The sequence below is a fragment of the Emys orbicularis genome, chromosome 9, assembly GCF_028017835.1.
Source record: "Emys orbicularis isolate rEmyOrb1 chromosome 9, rEmyOrb1.hap1, whole genome shotgun sequence".
NCBI lineage: Eukaryota > Metazoa > Chordata > Testudines > Emydidae > Emys > Emys orbicularis.
The window spans coordinates 43,367,053-43,388,741 of record NC_088691.1 but is presented as its reverse complement, the minus strand read 5'-3'; the positions used below and the strand labels follow the sequence as shown (position 1 = coordinate 43,388,741).

At 53.4% G+C, this 21,689-nt stretch overlaps 2 protein-coding genes across 2 annotated transcripts; both read left to right on the top strand.

Moving 5' to 3' along the window:
* Positions 1-1,191: 1,191 nt before the first annotated feature.
* Positions 1,192-7,764, top strand: MARS2 (methionyl-tRNA synthetase 2, mitochondrial). The gene is made up of 4 exons (XM_065410951.1): positions 1,192-1,591; positions 1,816-2,150; positions 3,578-4,820; positions 7,741-7,764. Exons 1-3 carry the CDS (start codon positions 1,192-1,194, stop codon positions 4,760-4,762), a joined length of 1,920 nt encoding a protein of 639 aa, XP_065267023.1. The 3' UTR covers positions 4,763-4,820; positions 7,741-7,764.
* Positions 7,765-13,740: 5,976 nt separating this feature from the next.
* On the top strand, positions 13,741-19,388 carry RAB33A (RAB33A, member RAS oncogene family). The gene is made up of 2 exons (XM_065411034.1): positions 13,741-14,046; positions 18,881-19,388. Exons 1-2 carry the CDS (start codon positions 13,741-13,743, stop codon positions 19,334-19,336), a joined length of 762 nt encoding a protein of 253 aa, XP_065267106.1. The 3' UTR covers positions 19,337-19,388.
* The last annotated feature ends 2,301 nt before the right edge of the window (positions 19,389-21,689 follow it).

Here is a 21,689-nt window from a genome sequence, read left to right as displayed (position 1 = left end):
GAATCCAATGGTGCCATGGAAGCTATTTTTCACTACCCACATTCTGATGCAAAAGATCACAGAAGTGGGTAAAAAGCAACACAGCTAAGAACCTCTAACTTTTACCATTAAACCCCATTGGTTTTATTTCTGTTCTAGACTCAAAGTGTCTAGGACTCACACCACACTTAAATAACTGTTTGAGGACTCACTCACATCCTGTCTCTCTTCCACTAGGAGGTACTCAACTCGAAAGCCATTCAGCAGGCAATGCTGCAAGGAGCTCTAGCAGACTGTCACTTTCACACCTAAAATATTTCTTTGGAGGCCCAACTCCTTCTAGTCACCATCCTCAGCCCTGCTGGCTGACAGCAATGAGATCGGGTTCCAGGAAGGGGTAAGAATACAAGAACTGCCATTCAGTCAAACCAGTGGTCTATCTAGCCCAGTATCTGGTCTCAGACAGTGGCCAGTACCAGAAGTTCAAAGGGAGTGTACAGAACAAGGCAGTTGGATTGATCCAACCCCACTTCCCCTCCCAGCTTCTGACAATCAGGAGTTCGGGTGTCTGGAGCACGGGTTGCATCCCTGACCATCCTGGCTACTAGCCACTGATGGACCCACCCTCCATGAACTGATCTACTCCCTTGGCTGCCTCTGCTTAACTCATTCTGCCTTGGTGCCCCGCAGCCGCCTTGTTCAGCTAGTAGCAATATCCAGGAGGACACTGGCTCCTCCCCACCCGCCGTCCGGCTTTCACACACCCACGTCCCCGGAGGCCCCAGGCAGCTCCCGAGGCCCTGGCTCCCGGCATAGCGCCGGGCTGTACTTCTCAGCACCGGCCTCAGACCAGGCAGGGGCGGGGCTCGGCCCCGCTCGACTCCCCAGGGCGCGGGGGCTCGAGGGACTGGCAGCGCCCTGCTCCCGCAAGCAGCGGGGATTCGCCCCGGAGCCGCTGTGGGGCGGGATCTGGCCCAGGGGCTCCCCGCGAGGATCGCGACCATGCTCGGATAGGCCGGTGTCTGGGCAGCCGGGAACGGGGATCGTTCACCCCGACCCACCTGCCGCCGCCCGGCCCCGCGGCCTCGGGGTCAGGGAGCGCAGGCTCCGCGCCAGCTTCTCCACCACGGCAGCCACTCGGCAGCGGAACATGGCTGCAGCGTGCCCCAGCCTCCACTCCGTTCTGCACGGACCCCGGCCTGCCCTCGGCGCATGCGCCGCCCGCAACGCCGCGCCCCGATTGGGAGATCCCTCCACGCACGCGCAGAGCGCTATGGTCCGCGAGGGGAGACGTCTCGCGTCGCGTCACTCACCTCTCGCGAGCGGGCCGGGCTGCGAAGTGTCGCTCTTGCCCCCCGTCTCTATGGTGCGGCCGCCGATCTGACCATGCTGTCGTTACCGGCGCGCTGCCTTCTCCGTCCGCCGCGGCGTCCGCTCCCGGCCCCTTCCCGGCGGGGAAGCTCCAGGCCCGGCCGCCGCTGGCTTCTGTCCACCCCGATCTTCTATGTGAACGGGCCGCCGCACATCGGGCACCTCTACTCGGCGCTGCTGGCCGACGCGCTGCACCGACATCGGGGCCTGCTGGGGCCGGGCCCGGGCCGCCTCGCCACTGGTGAGCGGGAGGGAGCCGGGGGCGGTGAGCGGAGGGAGCGCGGGGGCGGGTTAGGGGCGGGCCGGGAGCGGATCCCTGCGGCGGCAGCGGGTGCGGGACTTGGCAACTCCATCCCCACCGGGCAGGCGGTGCCGTGCTCGCTGGGCAGTGCCCACGGGAGGCGGATACCCCTGCCCTGCAGCCCCCCTGGCCCAGCACCCAGCTGCCTCGCTTGGCTGTTCCAGGGACGGACGAGCACGGGCTGAAGATCCAGCAGGCGGCAGCAGCGGCCGGGACGTCTCCCTCTGAGCTCTGCGCGCACGTGTCCGGCCTGTTCCGCGACCTTTTCTCCCGGGCTGCCGTCTCCTTCACCGACTTCATCCGCACCACAGAGCCGCGCCACCGCCGGGCGGTGCAGTGCTTCTGGGCGGCGCTGCAGGGCCGCGGGCTACTCTACAAGGACTTTTACGAGGGCTGGTACTGCACCCCGGACGAGTGCTTCCTGACCCAGGGCCAGATCACCGAGCGCCCCGATGCCCAGGGCCGCCCCTGCAAGGTCTCGCTGGAGAGCGGCCATCAGGTACAACACTGAGCTGCGCTGCCTTCCTCCCTGCCCTCCTCTTGGCATGGCCCGATGCTTCCCTGCCTCGCTGGCCAGAGCAGGTGTGCAGGTGCTTTCTCTTCTTCTTTCCCACCCTGTGCTCCCCTTACGGATGCTCAGCAGACCGCCTGTTTAAGAGAAACAATAGCAGTTCCATAGTTAATGTAGCAAGAGAGAAGCTGAAGTTTCAAATCTCTCTAGAATTTTCTTGTATAATTAAATCAGCTTGAAATTTGGTGTGTCTGTTCATGGGCTGGAGCAGAGTTAGCTGTCTAAATACGCACTCATTTAGTCAAAGGATTTTTTGGAGATGTAGAATACTCTAAAAGGAGACGGTTTTAAAACCTCAACCTTCTTATACCAATCTCTGGGCACAAATGGGGACAAAACAGAGGGCAATAACCACATAAATCACGTCACTTCACTGTAGGTATTGAGAGCTAGCATTCAGCACCAAGAAAAGCCTCCTGTATGTAAAAATTAGGGCTGTCAAACAATTTAAAAAAATTGTAATTAATCACTAAATTAAAAAAATAGTCATGCTTAATCTCAGTTTTGATCACACTGTTAAATTTAAATTGGTATTCTATTACCGTTATAAATATTTTTGAATTTTTTCTACATTTTCAAATGTATTTCTTTCAAGCACAACACAGAATACAAAGTGTACAGTGCTCACTTTATATTATTTTTATTACAGATATTTACATTATGTAAACAAAAAATAGGTTTTTTTCAATTCACCTCATACAAGTATTGTAGTGCAATCTCTTTATTGTGAAAATGCAACTTACAAATGTAGAATTATAGAGTCTACAAGTCGAAGCATGAAGGGGCACACGAATGTTTAACATATTTGGCACATAAATACCTTGCCAATGCCAGCTACAACAGTGCCAGGTGAACATCTGTTCTCACTTACAGGTGATATAAATAAGAAGCAGACAGCAGAGGGAGAGGTGCAGTCCTTGTAGTAGAAATGTATGGGGACCATGGCCAGGGGCGGCTCCAGGCACCAGCGCAGCGTGTCTGCAGGAGGTCCGCCAGTCCCGCGATTTTGGCGGCAATTCGTCGGCGGGTACGCTGAAGCCGCAGGACCGGCAGATCACCCGCAGAAACGCCGCCAAATCCATGGACCGCCCGCAGGCGTGCTGCCAAAGGCTGCCTGACTGCCGTGCTTGGGGCGCAAAAAACATAGAGCCGCCCCTGACCATGGCTCTGCAGTTCCTGGTTTTCCAAGGTTCGAATTTTGAGAATTAAGCTCTTGTGCAGTGGGAGGGCCTAAAGGGCACCAAGCACTGTTGGATGTCTACAACCATAACTCCATGTTAACAAAGCTATGGGTGTCTCTTGTAGAACGTAATGAAGGGTATTGGTTGTAATTCATTTTTCTCTTTCACTCTCAGGTGCACTGGACCAAAGAGGAGAATTACATGTTCAAGCTGTCTGAATTTCAAGAGCCGTTACGGAAGTGGCTCCAGGGGAATCAGCATGTCATCTCCCCTGAGCCCTTCTACCAGGTGGTGCTCCGATGGCTGGAAGAGGACTTGCCAGACCTGTCTGTCTCCCGTGAGAGAAGCCGATTACAGTGGGGTATCCCTGTCCCTGGTGATTCAACACAAACCATTTATGTGTGGGTAGATGCCTTGGTGAACTATCTGACTGTAGCGGGTTACCCTGATGCACACCATGCCTGGTGGCCGGCTGCTCACCATGTTGTTGGCAAGGACATCCTCAAGTTCCATGCCATCTACTGGCCAGCATTACTCATGGCTGTGGGGCTTGATCCCCCAGAGCAGATCTATGTGCACTCCCACTGGACAGTCCATGGGCAAAAGATGTCGAAAAGCCTGGGCAATGTGGTGGATCCAGTGGCATGTTTCAAGCAGTACACGGTGGATGGCTTTAGGTACTTCCTGCTAAGGCAAGGTGTCCCTGAGCGAGACTGTGACTATTATGAGGAGAAAGTTATTAAGCTGGTGAATTCTGAGCTGGCGGATGCGCTTGGGGGGCTTCTCAACCGCTGTACAGCCCCTAGCATCAACCCCAGTGGGATTTACCCGCATTTCTCAGAGTCGTGCTTTCGAAAGGGCTCTGACCACATGGATGTGGAAGCCTCAGGTAGGGCTTTGGCTGAGGACTACGAGCTGGTAGCATCAGTTGATTGCTTGCCTCTCCAGGTGACTGATTATTTTGAACACTTCCAAATATACAAGGCTTTAGAATCTGTTGTTGCGTGTGTGAGGCAGACCAATGGCTTCTTCCAGAGACACGCGCCCTGGAAACTGTGCCGAGACAACCCTGCAGAGAAGTGCTGGCTTGACACAGTCCTTCATGTGACTCTGGAATGTCTGCGGATTTATGGGATTCTGCTGCAGCCAGTGATTCCAGCCACTGCGGACAAGTTACTTTCCAGGCTGGGTATTAAGCCTGAGGAAAGGGCTTTCACAGACTTGACCTTTCTGCCTCGCTACCATGGAAAGCCATGTCCCTTTGAAGGAAGAAGACTTGGCCCTGACACAGGGGCCTTATTTCCTAGGCTGGAAACACCAAGAAGGCGTCAGCTGGAAATCAAAGGCCTTAGACCTTGATAAATAACTGCTGTGAATAAAACCTCCAGGGACACCCAGAACATCTGTCTCTGTTTAAGTATGTTTTAAAAAAATGTTAGCAGCTCCTTGGATCAGACATCAGCTGGGTGGGTCTCATGCAGCCTCCTCCTGGCTGGGATGCCCTTGCCAGAGCGGGAGGCCCGAATACCTCATTGTGATAGAACCCCAGGAGCGTGAGCCAGGCCTGTTGTCTTTTGTGGGGTTTTGAGTGGAGTGTTCTATGATGGTGTCGCTGGTAAACATCCTCAGCTGCTCTTTGATTCAGTCAGCATGGGGAGGGTGAACTGGAATTGCAGCACAGAGCTGGAATGTTGCTGCTGTTTGCTCTGCTGTGTGGGTGGGACATGAAAAGGGATTAGGATAATGCCGGACTCCTTTTTAAAAGGGTAGATCTTTGCTGCCGGCCCTTTCTAAATAATATTTGGGGTCTGAAAAGTTAACCCCACCCCCACTTCTTACCCAGTTAGTTTCCTTTTCCATCCCTGTCTGCCTCTCTCATTAATGTGAGGAGTTGGGTGGTCATTCTACTAATGACATCTGGGCAAGAGCACAGCAGCCTGTCCCCCTGAGTGGCCTCTCCTCTTCTGGGGTGAGATCCCTCCCTGCTAACACCTCTATGCAGAGAGGACCCAGAGCCCTCGGGGGCACTCAGACCTGCTGGCTGACTTAGCAGGTCAGGGGTGTGAGAGAGAGTTGAAGTGAGAAGGGCAAGGGCTGATGACTGGGTAGTGAAGGGAACTGGGGTTGGTGCCAAACCCTGTAGCCAGCTGTTCTGCACAGAACTTTGGATGCTGAGGCTTAAATCATAGACTATCAGGGTTGGAAGGGACCTCAGGAGGTCATCTAGTACAACCCCCTGCTCAAAGCAGGACCAATCCCTAGACAGATTTGTTATCCCAGTTCCCTAAATGGCCCCCTCAAGGATTGAACTCGCAACCTTGGGTTTAGCAGGCCAATGCTCAAACTACTGAGCTATCCCTTCACCCCTGTGCTGGGCTCAGTGCCGAGGCTGGTGCCTTTGCCTGCTGGCATCAATGGCAGCAGTGATAGCTGCAAGAGCGCTCTGTTGATGGCTGTAGAATGTTAGTTTCTTTTGTCCTCGAGATACAATGGCCCCTACATGTGTTTAGTAGCTTCATCCTCCTGCGTTGGGGGTTGCAGATGGGTTGGAGCGCATGCAGTGTAGATTTTCTGCTGAGTCTGACCAATTGCCCTGCAGAGCTGTGGGATGTTATGCTGTGGGAGGGATGCAGGAAGGTACCACCATCGTACAGCTAATGAAATTGTACTCTGGGGCAATTGCTCGTCTGTCCAGAGGCCATGTGCAGGCAGGATGTTAGTCTGTCACTGCTGCTGTTCAGTCTGGACCTGGGGCTGCTAGGAGGATTGGATGAAGCCTAGTTTCCAGTGTCTGTTGTCATGCTCTGTAGCCTTGGCCAGGCTGCAGTTGTAATTGGCCTCTTCCCCTCCCTCCCTGTTGCTCATGGATGTGCTGCCCTGCACCACCACCCCCATCGCCCCCACTGCCTTTCCCAGCCCCGCATCCATCTCCCCACCCAGGGCTTAATTTGTCCTGGTGTTCGCTGAGAAAAGTGATATTAACAAACATGCAAGTATCACTTCTCACAGCAGACTTACTAGCTAGTTGGGAGGCAGTGATGATACTTGTATGTTTGTTAATATCACTTACAGCAGCTTCCCAGCTAGCTACTAAATGTGCTGTGAAAAGTGATACTAACGAACATACAAATATCACTTTTTCACATCATTCTTTTTATCGCGTTTGCAAAAAACAAACAAATCCTACATCAATAAATTACAATGATTTGGGCGTTTATATTTATTTGTTTTCCTAAAGTTAATTAAGTATTTTAGGAAAAAGTGTCAGTGCGGCCACCAGCAAGAGTTGGTGGCCGCACTCTGAGCCAGGGATTGATAGAGACATGGCTGCTCCATCCTTCCACCCAAAGAGGGAGGGGCCTGCCGCTACTCTCCTGAGCGGGGCAGGGGGAGTCTGAGCAGGGGCAGGGTTAGTCCCACTCTACCCTCTAGAGCCACAATGGGTGGTAGCTGCTCCCCGTGGGCCATTGGCCTGGCAAGAACACACTTTCTCTTGAGAAGATTGCCTTGTAACACAGCAAAATCCTCCAGAAACAACCATCCCCTTCCCCTGAGTGCAAGAAGAGATCCTGGCTGGGAGGGTGCTCCCTGGGCCCTCCACCTTTGCTGCCTTTCCCATCTCCAGCTTTCATTTAAAGGCCTTGTCTCATGCAAACCATTGTGCTGCTGTCCCTTAACCCAGCCTGTCAGGAAGCTTCCTCAGCAAAGCCAGACCTCTTCTCATTCCAGGAAGGGGTGAGTGCAGTGCTTAACTTGGACCATTTACATACCAATATTAAGCACGAGCCATTTTTTCCTTCTTTGACTGTCCCAGCATTTCTTCCCCCTGCGCTGTGGGGAGAGCTACCATTCAGGGTTCAGCCTTGTATTGGCAAGCAGGTCTCCCAGAGGTCCTGCCAGGACCCTCCCACACAGGGCAGTGAGAACCTGAGACTCCATGTGTGGACAAGCTAGCAAAGAGCAAAGTCCTGATGTTCTATAAGGATAGGAAGGGGCCCTGCTGACAGGGTTGCAGTTCAGTTTGCAAAGGGTGTCTGAGGGAAGAGGACCCTGTGGCAGGGAGCAGGCTGCCATGCAGGTGGGGTATCAATGTGTGCATATGACTACCTCATTCCCGCACTGCTCGTGCCTCTCAGTCCTGAACAACGTGCCCCCTGCTGTTTCAGGGCTGGGACCCCAGGCAGCTCTGCTAATGTACCCCAGTCATGAGGGGCACAATCCATCCCTAGTTTGCTCCTGGGCTTGCCTCTTGCACAATGCAGTGATTTAAGAAGGTGCACAAATTGGAATTTGAATGAGACCTTCCAGACTCATTTCACTTGTGGCTCTTTCCACAGGTGAAGGGCGAGTGCAGCTGTCCTGTGCTGAGTCCTGTGCACTGCTGAGGTTCTCCACTTTCAGTGCAGGGGTAAGCCAGTCAACCCTTGATAATGATTGGAGATTCCTGTGTATCTCCTAAATCCAGACCTGGTCTAGGACCATCACTGGCTAATGGGATCCTCCTGAAAGAACACTGTTCTGCTTCTTGCTGAGGTGGGAAGATGCCAGAAGGGACATCCTCCCCAAAGGTTTTTCTACTCACCTATTATGGTAGAAGTGTTGGGGACCTGGCTGGGCATGTGGCTGGATTTGCTGAATCTCAGCTTTCATTTTAAAACAAAAAGTAAGTCTCTAGCCCTCCTCAATGCAGGGAAGTTTAAAAATGTGACCTCTAATGGCTGAAACACAGAGGCAAATCAACAGGACCACAGCTTTATTAGTTTTTAAAATCTCATGATTGTTAAGCCAAACTTATGACTGTGTGAGGTCTGATTCATGGTTCTTGAGGGCTGGGGGTTGGCAGTACTGCATGGGAGATCAGAAAAACATGGTGGGGAGAAATCCAGAGGAGCCCAGCCAGTGCTTAATTTGTAATGAAAGAGGTGCTGGGGTCAAGCAATTTTTTTACTTTCATAACTGATGTGGCAAGCCCAGAGGGCACCTGGAGCTATGAACTCACAAGCCTAGAGGTGCCAGGGCTAAGCCCTGGCATAAATTAAGTGCTGGGCCCAGCCCGTTCCCCAGGTCAGAGTAGGGCCATGTCCTGTAGAATATTCACCAATTGAAATGACTCCTCACAGTGACCTGGCAGGAACACGTTTTCATGCTAGGGCTTCCGTCTCTGCAGCCTACCAGTAGGAAGGTGTCTTCTGATTTCAGCTTGTATTTTCCCTTTCATCATCCCCGCCCCCCCTTTCCTCCTAATTCTACTCCCTTGCCTTACACTAAGCAGTCCCAGTATTGCCTATCCCTGTGCTCAGCAGTTGTGAGGTTGGCTTACAACTCATAAGGTTTGTGCTTACCCAGGAAACAAACCCAAAGGTGGGGTTCTGTTTCTTTGCCTTTGGTGTCTGAGCCTGTGGGATCTTGTTTAAAAACTTTTCTTCAAAACAAGGACTATAAAAGTGAGAACAGATTATTCCGTAATTGCCTGACTCCAGGATCTGGGGATTTAAGAAAAACACTAAATATCATGAGATTTATGATCAAATTGTGAGAGTTGGCAGAATCTGGCTGGCTTATATCCGATACCTTTAGGGAACTGTTCCCTAGCTCTACAGATCTAGCTCTTTTAATATCTCATCACAAATTGCTCCCTCAAGATCCTTCATGTTGCTCTTCTCTCAATTTCCTTACAGTCTGTCAGCATCTTTCCAGAATTGTTAGATTCCCCCTACTTCTTGAAGCCAATATAGCATATTGTTGACTCATCAGAGTTGTAGTGTGAGGTGAGACCTCTGCATGTGCAGCCCAAAAGTGCAGATGGGGACTTGTCCAATGAAGCATCTACCTCACAGCTTTCAGAGTAGCAGCCGTGTTAGTCTGTATCCGCAAAAAGAACAGGAGTACTTGTGGCACCTTAGAGACTAACAAATTTATTTGAGCATAAGCTTTCGTGGGCTACAGCCCACTTCTTCGGATGCATAGAATGGAACATATATTGAGGAGATATATATACACATACAGAGAGCATGAAAAGGTGGGAGTTGTCTTACCAACTCTGAGAGGCCAATTAAGTAAGAGAAAAAAAAACTTTTGAAGTGATAATCAAGATAGCCCAGTACAGACAGTTTGATAAGAAGTGTGAGAATACTTACATGGGGAGATAGATTCAATGTTTGTAATGGCTCAGCCATTCCCACAAAAGCTTATGCTCAAATAAATTTGTTAGTCTCTAAGGTGCCACAAGTACTCCTGTTCTTTTTAGCTCACAGCTGTGACTGCACACCACAAGCCGTCCCAGAAGCATATGGAAGTGCTCCAGCCGCTGCCCTGTCCAAGCCTCATCTGGGCTCGTTATATAACTTAGACCCTTCTTGTTCCTGCTGGTTTGTGACTCCTTTGGCTCTCAGGGTATGACTATACTGCAATAAAAGTCTATAGCAATGAATCTCAGTGCTTGGGTCTATTGACTTGGGCTTGCGGGGCTTGGGCTGCGAGGCTAAAAATTGGTGTGTAGATGATTGGGCTCGGGCTGGAGCCCAGGCCGTGAGACCCCTCACACACACCCTGGGTTTCAGAGCCTGGGCTCTATCCAGAGCCCAAACATCTACACTGCAATTTTTAGCCCTGCAACCTGAGCCCTACAAGCTTGGTCAGCTGACCTGGGCCAGCTGAGGCCATGCTGTGGGTCTCTTATAGTGGAGATGTACCCTCAGCTCTCCCACTGCAGCCTGCAGTCAAAGTCTGCATCAAACTCCCCTGGGGCGGTTAGAATCCTTTGGGTGTGTTTCTAATGCATGGGTCACCAGAGTACTCAGATATTCTCCAAGGGTATGTCTACACTACAGGGAGGGACTGGAAACTTCTAAATTCCTCACTGTCCCTGCAAACAAAGAATGCCTTAAAGCATTTTCGCCCATCCCCTTCTTAGCTGCACTGTCTTTTTCACCAGCATTTTCTGGGGTGTACATCCCTTCAGCAGCGGAGTGCCTTTCGACAGCCTGCTCCTGTATGCATTTACAGTCCTGGCCAGGAGAATCCCCCTCCTAGCTACAGCCATGACTACTAGCGGGGTTCTAGCATGGTTTCCTTGACTACAGTGAAGGGTGTTAGAGCCATTCACAAAGCCACAGGGTTGAGGGGGAAGGGCTGCAGCACTATCTGGCTAGCACAGTTTGCAGTGCAGCCTGCGTGCACTGCTCCAGGAAGTCATGATAGGCCCCTACGGGCAGCAGTCACCACTTAGCTTCACCAGTGCTAATAGAGAGCAGCTGCTGTGTCCCCCAGAGATGCTGTGGAGGGAAAGGCAGGCAAAGAGAAAGGAACAGGAGATTGAGGAGTGAAGGGAGCACTGCAGAGACTCCTGGGCACTAAGGAAGACCCCAGGATAAAAAAGAGGGCAATGGAGGATGAAATCAAAGGTCTTATCTGCGCTCAGCTTTGTCTCGGTGCCAGCCAGTGGTGCAGGCAGCAAGGCCCCTAGGAATCAGCTTCACCGTGTCTGCAATGGCAGTTTGCACTGGTGAAGATACGCCGGCACTGGCTGTAAGTGAAGTAGATCCCCAGCGTAGGCAAGGCCAAGGAAGGGAGGGAAGAAAGAATAAATTAATCGTGTGAAACAGAGTGAGGGGGAGAGCAGTACAAGCCTTCTGCAAGAGTCTGGCTTGGCTGGAGTCATGGAGAGAGACAGGGATTGCTGGTGCCTGAAGGCCTAGTTTCTAAGTCTTGGAGGCCATAGGCCTGCCCCTGTGGAAATGTGGGTCCTTGAGGCCCAGCAAATTGAAGGGGTCACTCTCAAAGGACTGGTTACAGGCTGGGGCATAGACTAGACCAGGGGTGGGCAAACTTTTTGGCCCGAGGGCCACATCGGGATTGCGCAACTGTATGGAGGGCCGGGTAGGGAAGGCTGTGCCTCCCCAAACAGCCTGGCCCCTGCTTCCTATCTGCCCCCTCCCACTTCCCACCTCCTGACTGCCCCCCTCAGAACCCCCAACCCATCCAACCCCCCCTGCTCCTTGTCCCCTGACCGCCTCCTCCCGGAACCCCTGCCCCTAACTGCCCCCTGGGATCCCACCCCCTTATCCAACCCCTCCTGCTCCCTGTCCCCCGACTGCCCTCCCGACCCCTATCCACACCCCCGCCCCCTGACAGCCCCCTTGGGACTCCCACCTCCTATCCAACCACCCTCTGCTCCTCGTCCCCTGACCGCCCCCCCAGAACCTCCACCCCATCCAACTGCCCCCTCCTCCCTGACTGCCCCCCAGGACCTCCTGCTCCCTTACCCAACCCCCCCGCCCCCTTACCAGCAGCAGCAGCTTGCAGCCGCGACACCCGGACAGAGCCAGCTGCACTCCCCACACTGCCCAGCAGGAGCAGCAGGCCAGAGTGCGGCCCTTGTGGCTGCGGGGGAGGGGGGACAGCAAGGGAGGGGCTAGGGACTAGGTCCTCAGCCGGGAGCTCAGGGGCTGGGCAGGATGGTCCCGTGGGCCATAGTTTGCCCACGTCTGGACTAGACCCTGTGGCTCCATGACACCTATCCCAGGCATGTGCCGATGGTCCCTCTAGCACATGGGTGTTGTGTGTCTGTCACAGGTGTTGGCAGTGCCCAGAATGAATTCCTGTATTGGATGCACACAGTCATGTCTGTACTTTGGTCTGCTATAAATGTCACTTCGCTCTCTGTCCTGCATGTAACCCAGGGAGTTGGGGCCCCCTAAGCTTCGTGATCCAGGTCAGCCTTCCCCCGGCCACAGACCGCCTCTTATCTTGCCTACCCTGCTTCTGCTTCACTTGAGCGGGAGAGACTGGGCCTAGAAGAGCAGGTAGGGGTGCCAACTGGTATGTGCTGATGGTGCCAGCCCACTGCTGGCTAGATGCCATGCTGCTGTGGTCAAGAACGCTGTGCAAATGTGGCTCTGTTCACCTCGCTCCAGCCTGACTGGTCCCACAGCAGCCTGCAGAGAAGGTGGAGGGGAATGCTCAGGGCCGGTGTAACCACTAGGCGAACTAGGTGGCTGCCTGGGGCGCCAAGATTTGGGGGTGCCAAAAAGCGGTGCCCAATTTTTTTTCCCCTCACTATTGCTTAGGGGCAGGTACCTGTCAGTCTCCAGCGCTCGGCCCATGCCAGCAGCCTCTTCACCTCGGAGTCTCCCCCGCTTGGCCGGGGGTCGCTACTCCTCTCGGGCTCCCCGGCTGCGGCCACCCGGGGGGACGCAAAGGGCTGGGCTCGGCTGGGGCCCCGCACCTGCCGGCCAAGAGCAGCAGGAACCGGGCACCGCTCGGGGGGAGCCGGGCGGCCCGAGCCCAGGGCGACAGCAGCCTCCACGGCAGCAGGGCCAGGCAGGGAGTGTAGCTCACCATGGGGCAGGAGAAGCCGCACTGCTGCTGCTGTTTCCCACCTACAGCCGTCCTTTGTGCGGCGCGGCAGGGCAGTGAGAATCTTTGTGAGATGTGTGCATGGGTAATATCTGAAAATTGAAGGAATAATGTATTTACCTTAAAAGTCTGCTTTATAGACTTGGAGTAGAAATTAGTCACCAGGGGATAATAGCCCTTTGGGGCAAGGGGGATTTGTCACCCTGCCTAACCTGGCTGGTGATGCAATGCAAGGCTGAATTGTTTAGCTTTGCACAATAGTAAGACTTTGAATAGGACACCATCAGAGGCAGTGGCAAACAACTGAAACGCCTTAAAGGTAAAAAAGAAACATTACAACAGCCGTTACCCGTTCTAACAGGCTGTTTATAATGCAAAGTTTACTAGTTTTCGGAGGTTGGGGGGCGGGGGGAGCAAGGTGAAAGTTTCACCTAGGGCGCAAAATATCCTTGACCAGCCCCGGAATGCTGCCCTTTCCTGCTTCCTGCGGGGCTTTGGAGAGATCTGGAAGGGAAGGTTCTCTGTGTGCCCCATTTGGGCTGCTTGTTTCCCCGCCAGTATAATCAGGCCTGCCTGGGCTTTGCTGGTGGGCTGGGCTGGGAGAGCCAGAGCGGGGCCCTGGGTGGGAGCTCTTCTAGCCGGTCAGCAAAAGAGTTTTTCTCCCACCTGGTCCTTTGATTGCAATATGTGTGCACAGGGCCCGGCCCACAGCATCCGAGCGCCCGCGGCGGCCCTTTGCTGGGCTGGGCTCCCGCAGACAGAGGCCCTGGCCCTGGGAAGGCGCAGGCGGGGGCGTGGCAGTCCGTGCCAGGGGCCGCCCCTTGCTCCGCTGGCGAGCAGCCAGGGCCCGGTGTCCCTGCGCCCCGGGCGCCCTGCTGCTGGCCCGCAGGCAGGCGCTGCGGGAGCGCGTGGGTCAGGCGAGCCCCGCGGCCGGCCCCACCCGCCGGCCGGCCAGGGGGAGGGTCTCCGCCGCGCTGAATATGCATCAGCCACCTGATCCGCCGCGCTCGGCAGCTGCCTCCTGCCTTTGTGTGCGGGCCGCCGCCCGGCTCCGCGCAGCGCCCGGCATGCAGCCCTCCGGGCCGGCCGCCGCCGAGCTGGACGCCTCGCTGGAGCAGTACCTGCGGGTCCGCATCTTCAAAATCATCGTCATCGGCGACTCCAACGTGGGCAAAACCTGCCTGACCTTCCGCTTCTGCGGGGGCGACTTCCCCGCCAGCACCGAGGCCACCATCGGCGTGGACTTCAGGGAGAAGACGGTGGAGATCGAGGGAGAGAAAATCAAGGTCGCGGGAGAAGCGGGGAGGAATGGGGAGGGGGATGAGGAGTGGAAGGGGAGAGTGATGGGGGAGCAGCAGGGGCAGTAAAGGAGGGAATTGGGGGAACAGAGCAGTGGGGGAGGCGGGGAATGGGGAGCAGGGGCAGTGAGGAAGGAGGGAATTGGCGGGTTGGGGTGGTGAGAGGAGAAGCAGGGGGCAGTGGGGGATGGGAATGAGGGAAGGGGGGGTGGCGGCGGATGGGAGTTGGGGAATGGGGGAGCAGGGCGTGGTCGTAGATGGGGAGTGGGGAAATGGGGGAAGCAGGGGGCATTGAGGGAGGATGGAACTGTGGGGGTGGTGTGGTGGTAAGAGATGGAGTCAGACGGGATGGGGGAGCAGAGGGCATTGGGGGGAATGGAGGAGGAGGGGATGGGGGCAGTGAGGGATGGAGAGTGGGGAATGAGGGAGCAGGGGGTGGTGGCAAATGGGGAGTGGGAGAATGGAGAAGCAGGGGCAGCGAAGGAGGAGGGAATTGGGGGTTAGGGTAGTGGGGGATGGGGAGCAGAGCGTAGTGGCGGATGGGAGCAGGGGGGAATGGGGGAGCGGGGAGCAGTGGCAGATGGGGATTGGGGGGAATGGAGGAGCAGGGGCAGTGAGGGAGGAGGGGATGGGGGGCGGTGAGGGATGGGGAGTGAGGGGATTGTTAAGGATGTGGGGGAACAGGTAGAGAACAAGCAGGAGGTTGGTGACACAGGAAGACATGGGGCAGAGAGAGGGGGATGCTGGAGAACAGGTGGGGTTGGTGAGGTACAAGGAAATGGGGGCACAGCACCGGCAGCAGAGGGAGAGAAGGGGAACAAAGAGAGTGATAGGGGGGCACTACAGGTGTGAGACATCCATGGTGTGCATAGGCCAAAGAGCAGGCGTGGGTATAGGAAGGGGCAGAAGGGTGGAGGTGTGTGGCGAGAGGGCTGGAGGTTGGCTGGGGTGTGTGTGGGAGAAATGGAGCGGGGAGCTAGGTGGTCAGAGAGGTATGGGGGTAGTGGAGGTTGATGAGGTATGTGGGGGTGTCAAGCTATGAAAGTGTCACCGGGATGAGGGTATCTACTGGGGGGGGGGGCAGTGAGATAGGAGGTCATGAGTGGAGAGGGGGACAGAGGTGGGGAGTTAGAGCAGGGGCAGTAAGGTGCAAAGGCATTGGGGTGGCAAGGGCGTGTGGGAGAGCAGCGAGTGGAGCAGCAAGTTATAGGGGTGGGGGCTACAAGGGCACTGGAGGGCAGGAGGGGTCGGGGAGGTACGCGAGCACTGGTGGGCAGGAGGGGGCGGGGAGGTACGAGAGCACTGGTGGGCAGGGGAGTGGAGGTTGGTACGAGGGCACTGAAGGGCAGGAGGGGGCGGGGAGGTATGAGGGCACTGGAGGGCAGGAGGGGGGTACGAGAGCACTGGAGGGGGGATATGAGGGCAGGAGGGGCGCGGGGAGGTACGAGGGCACTGGTGGGCAGGGGAGGGGGTATGAGGACACTGGAGGGGAGGAGGGGGCGGGGAGGTATGAGAGCAGGTGAGGGGAGAGGTGTAGGAGGGCACTGGAGGGTGCGGGGGGATACGAGGTCATTGGAGGGAGCTACGAGGTCATCCAGGGGATTGGGAGGTCTGAAGCCATTGGTGAAGCATTCTGGGGGGGGGGGGGGAGGGGAGGGTGGTATAAGGGGATGGGAGTATGAGGGAAGGGGCATGGGGGCAGGGAGGTATGAGCGGGCAGGGAGGTACAAGTGGATGAGAGCGGTTGAGGGAGGGGGAACTATGAAGACATGGGGGGGCTGCGGAGGGGAGAGGTACAGGAGGGCAGGAGATGTATGAGGGTTTGGTAGGGAGGGAGCATGCTGGTAGGTGGGGAGGGGCAGAGAGTACTGGATGTGCTGAGGTATGAGGGCATTGGGAAAGTGGGGGCCATGTACCAGCCCCCTGGGAGGTTCCAAGGTCTGTGGAGAAGGAGGAGGTGGTGGCGAGAATGCTGTGGAAAGGTCCAGTATGCCCAGATTTGGATCAAGGGAGCTGGGTGGGGGAGTGATAGTGAGTACTTGTAGGAAGGAGCTGGTAGATGCTCCAGACCCTGCCACTGAGGAAGGTGGGGCTTTGTGGAGCTGGGGTGTAGGCCCAGGAAAGGGCAGTTTGCAGAGCAGAGCTGTGGACCCAGCCACTTGCTGTGACTGTGTCTCGAGGCCTAGGGCAGGGTTAGTTGCTGCAGCTTGTGCATGCGACTGGCAGCCCAGTGGGATGCTCCTTGCTGTGTCTGTCTTTAATGGCTACGCTGGGAACAGGCCTCGAGCAGCTGGCTGTGTGGGTGCCAATCCCCTTTTCTTGCAGCTTGCACCAAACTTTCTCCATAGGAGATGACCATTCCACTATCACAACCCCAAATATTCCAAAATCACAAGCCAGGCCCCCAAATCATGAGAATTTAAAATCTTGGAATGCTTTTTTTTTGTTTTTGTTTTTTTGACTCCTGGTTTCTGAGCCTTTAGGTTGCACTCAGGTGTTTTCAGACTTTCCTTTGCAAATGTGTGGGCTAGAAACTACCTTTTTAAATGAAAGCTGAGATTCTGCAAAATGTTAACTCGTCTCGAGTCCACATCCATACAGTACATGGACTGGATCTGGCTGCCTGCCCAGGGGGTTGACACTGGTAATCCAAGCTCGATGGTTAAGGCTGGTAAACTTTGATTTGATGGGTAAGGTAACAGAGAGCAAGGGAAGATTGGTAGGCTTGGCATGCTGCAGCGGGAGTGACCCCTGGAGGCTGAGCAGTCTGAGGGCTTCTGAAGGGGGAACAGCAGTGCAGCCAACTCTGAAAGGCTCAGAAACCAAGCGAGAGTCATAACCACTGAGCTGTTGTGTCCCTCTCTCTGGCCTAATGAGTATTTAATTAGTTATACAAAGTGAAACACTCCAACAGGAGACACTCTACAGCCCAGTGGTCAGGACGCCAGCCTGAGATGTGGGAGACCCAGGTCTCTGCTTCTAATTGGGCACAGCAGACATTTGAACCTGGGCCTCCCATCTCCCTGGGGGAGTGCTCTGCCCACCGGACTGTGGGCTGTTCCTGGCTGCTCTGCATCTCAGTTTGACTGGTCCATCCTGGCCCAGGGAACCATTTCAGTGGTGATAAAACGGCATCTTTTGACAGGAAAAAGCTTGGTCAAAATGTTTGCAGTCAGCTTTGTTCCTGAGCCCTGTGTTCTTGCTAGTGCAACTTACACCCCATGTTGGCCTGAAGCCAGTGTTGCTGCTCCAGGCCTGGGAAGTGTCCAGCCTGCTGTTCTCCCCTAGCTGCTTACACTTGAGCAGTGAGGGGAGATGGGTTAGTAGCCCAGGCTAACCTCCTGTCAGAGGGGAAAAGTGAGGCTTAAGTAGCCTGAAAAGAGGGGGTGTGAGAGGGTGGGGACAGGAGGGTCTGAAGGACAATGAGCCCAGAGCAGCCCCTCCTTTTCATGCTGTCCCTGTGATTCGAGTGCAAGGGGAAACTGAATGGCAGAGAAATGAGGAACAAACATGCTTGCTTTCTGCCAGCGTTTGCCCAGCTTGAGACTCCCCTGCTGCAGATATTGGCACTGGGTTGACAAGGCAGCTGGATGGTTTCAGCATCAGTCTGCAGCTATTGCAGCTTTAAAAAAGAAATAATCAAATCCCAGGCTTCAGGGTGCACCTACAGGGGTCGGGAAGGAATTCTACTATTTTTTCCCCCTCCAGATTCACCACTGTACAATTGTCTGGGTGCATTACAGGGTTCTTCACTTCTTCTGCAATGGGATGCTGGCGGCAGGGCTGTCCCTAGGGGGGTGTGGGGCCTGGGACAAATCAGCGTCCCTGCTAGTCTCCTCGCTGTGCGCCCGCCCCCTCAGACACACATCCCGCCTGTCGCTCTTGTCCTTGCTGTCTCCTCGCCATGTGTCCAGGGTGCGCCCCCATCCATCGCTCTCCTCCTCACCATCCGCCTGCCTCCTCCCCCCCGCCTCCTCGCTCACCACTTGCATCCCCGCTAGTCTCCTCGCCGTCCATCTGGTGCATGCCCCCCCCCCCCATCCGCCGCTCTCCTCCTTATCCGCCCTTCGCCTCCCCGTTCACCTTCTTACCCCACTCGCTTCACCTGAATATCGGGACAAATGGCATAAATCTGTCGGGACGTGGGACAAAGGGCTAAATATTGGGACAGTCCCGATTTTATTGAAGCACGGGGCCCCTCAAAGCATGGGGCCTGGGGTGGTTGCCCCAATTCGCCCTACCCAAGGGATGGCTCTGGCTGGTGGAGGTGGAGTAATGCCTGGTCTGGTGTTGAAATGCCTCTGAAGTGCCAGGTGTTTTATGCACATTATTGCTATGGTGAAGATGGCAATGAAATATGGTTAGAAGAGGAAACTCTCTTAAAAAGCAGCTCACAGGACCTGCCAGATAGGTGCTGAGCAAGAGTGATTGAATCCCAGACAACCACTTTGCCTGGAGCAAACCATGCTCAGTACAAGGACAAAGGAATCCAAGGCTTCTAGGCCAGAGTACAGGGACCATTTGCAGGTAAAGCAAAGGGCTGCCCAGGGAGGGACTTCTCTCAAAATGTGCTGGACTCAGCAGTGTCAGTTGAGGTGAAGGGGAATTAGCTATGTGGAGCTCTGCAGTTGTCTAGCCTCACTAATCAAGCTGAACAAGGGTTATGTACATATTGAGAATGATATAGACTAGGAGGAAATGCCTTAAGTCTCTGTGCCCCCAGCCTCTCCCAACAAGAAACTGCCTGTTCCTGGGACCCAAGGCCTGCGTGGGGGTGGACTACATCTTGGCTGCCTCAGGCACACTGTGCTTTGTTTTCTAGGTGCAGGTCTGGGACACAGCTGGCCAGGAGCGGTTCCGGAAGAGCATGGTAGAACACTATTACCGCAATGTGCATGCCGTCATCTTTGTCTATGATGTCACTAAGATGGCTTCCTTCACCAATCTTAAGATGTGGATTGAGGAATGCAATGGGCATGCTGTGCCCCCTTTCGTCCCCAAGGTGCTTGTTGGGAACAAGTGTGACTTACGAGAACAAATTCAGGTGCCATCCAGCGTGGCCCTGAAATTCGCTGATGCTCACAACATGCTTTTGTTTGAAACGTCAGCCAAGGACCCCAAAGAGAGTCAGAATGTGGAGTCGATTTTCATGTGCCTGGCCTGCAGGTTGAAGGCCCAGAAGTCCCTGCTCTATCGGGATATGGAGAGGCAGCAGGGAAAAGTGCAGAAACTGGAGTTCACACAAGATGCTAACAATAAAAATTCCTGCCCCTGCTGAACAGAGGCTGTGCATTCTAGGTTAATATTGTGGGGGGAGGGTTTTGTGCCTGTATAAGACTGACACCTGCTTGTTTCACTATAAATTAATGTTAACAAAATAAAATTTGTATCACTGATGTCTGCTTTGAGTCTTTCTTTGCCTATCAACAGGGGATTCAGAGTAATTATATGCTTGTAGAAATGGGGTCTTGGCTCTCAGCAAAGCCTCAGGCTGGCTGGCTGTTCATCTCACTGTGTAAAAGATTAATCATAGGTAAAGTTTAAAGGGCATGTTGCTGTCATGCCCTGAGACTTGATTCCTTGATGCTGTGGTGAGAGGGATCCTTGTAGCTGTTCTACAACAGCTGACTGCCCTCTCTGTGCAGGACGGGCTGACTTGCACGTATTGCTCTGCCTAGGATTCCTGTCAGGATAAAATCTTCAGCTTCTTTCTGGTTCTGCATGACATTGATTTAAAAAAAACAATCTAGAATGATATTGTGACATTAAGAACAGCCCTAGGGCAGAGGGAAAGTGGCATTCTGCTCTCTAGCAGTCAGTTTTAGTTGGCCTGACCAGCCCAGTGTACCCCAACTCATTATTGTTACTACAGGACACCTTTTAGATACAGATTGTCATTTGGATAGCTCATAACTCACTGGTTAATAGTGTAGTGTAGGTGCAAGCAACTGATGCAAAATTATGGACATAAACTGAAATTATAGTTCTTCAAATGTGTTTGCTAGTCAAAGAGGAGTTACCCTAAACAAAGGAATGTGGTTCTCCATTGGATATTTATTTCCAAAACACTTTGAAAGATAATGAGAACATACCTCCCCTTGTAAGTATTCTCACACTTCTTATCAAACTGTCTGTACTGGGCTATCTTGATTATCACTTCAGAAGTTTTTTTCACTTACTTAATTGGCCTCTCAGAGTTGGTAAGACAACTCCCACCTGTTCATGCTCTCTGTATGTGTGTGTATATATATCTCCTCAATATATGTTCCATTCTATATGCATTCGAAGAAGTGGGCTGTAGCCCACGAAAGCTTATGCTCTAATAAATTTGTTAGTCTCTAAGGTGCCACAAGTACTCCTGTTCTTTTAATGAGAACATAGTTACATATCACATAAACAGTCATCAAGCTAACAAGGGGTGGAGGCAAACCTCACACATAACAAGCAGGGGAGAAGAGAGCCTGGCATCTACACCCATCAGAGGAGAGAAGCTTGGTCTGGGTTTTACTTTTCAAAGACTACATTGCAAAGGCTTACTGGTCTATGAAGACAGGAGGGCTGAACCTCAAGTGATAAGCAACTGATTGTATACAATATTACTATATTATAAATGTGTATAGAGAAGTATTTTCTGAAAGCTGACACACCAGTGATTAATATTGTAAATTGTACATATTAACACTAAGGAATTATGGATACTCATTTATATTAGGCTGTACAGTTTGCCCAGACAGGAGGAAATGTCACAACTATTTACCAGTATTCTATGTAAATCAAGCATAGTGGAAGCCCTATTTACATACAGGGGCATAGGAAGCCCACAGAAAGGAAAGAACAGCATGAGGTCATCCTGCTTCCTGAAACATCACTGAAAAATATAAGCAACTCAGAAGCCACCTTTGGCAATCATCACTAGACAGACATATGGAAACAGAGCTCTTGTGAGATGAGAAAGATGTGTCCTTTAACTAAGGGGAGAGGGTAAAATCTCTGGGAATTGAATAAAGGTGAGAAACCTACTTAGGCAAAGATTGTACCTTGCTAGATTGTTTTGGACTCTCAGAATTAGGTTTTGTTTTACTTGTAACTCTATCTTAATTCCTTGTATATGAACTCACTTAATCCTAGGTATTTCATTCTTACCATAAACCAACTCAGCCCTGTGTTTAAAGGGAAGGGTGTATTTACTCCCAGTTAAGATAGTAAGCTGTGATGTGGTTCTCTCTCTTTACAGGAGCAATGAACCTCATTATTTCTCTGAGCTGTCCAGGAGAGGGCTGGACACTTCAGTGCACACAGTTTTTGAGAAATTCAGGACTGGGAGTGTGTTGGGGTCATTTTGCTAGTTGTAAACAAAGCTGGTAGAACTCAGAGTGTGATTGATTGATGTGTTGCTGCTGGACCAAGGCTAAAGCTACACACAGACACTCGGGGTGTGATCTGCATGGTTGTAGGCTGGGTGGGGGCATCCCAGGTTGGGAGCTACAGCAGCAAAGCAGTGAGGAACCCAGTGTTACAGGACAGGTGGTGACACAGCCCCTCACTGGTATGGATTATACCCCTCACTGACCAGACCATCACAGATATAAAAATAACGTGGCAGGTTTCAAAATGGAAACTGGAAATAGGGA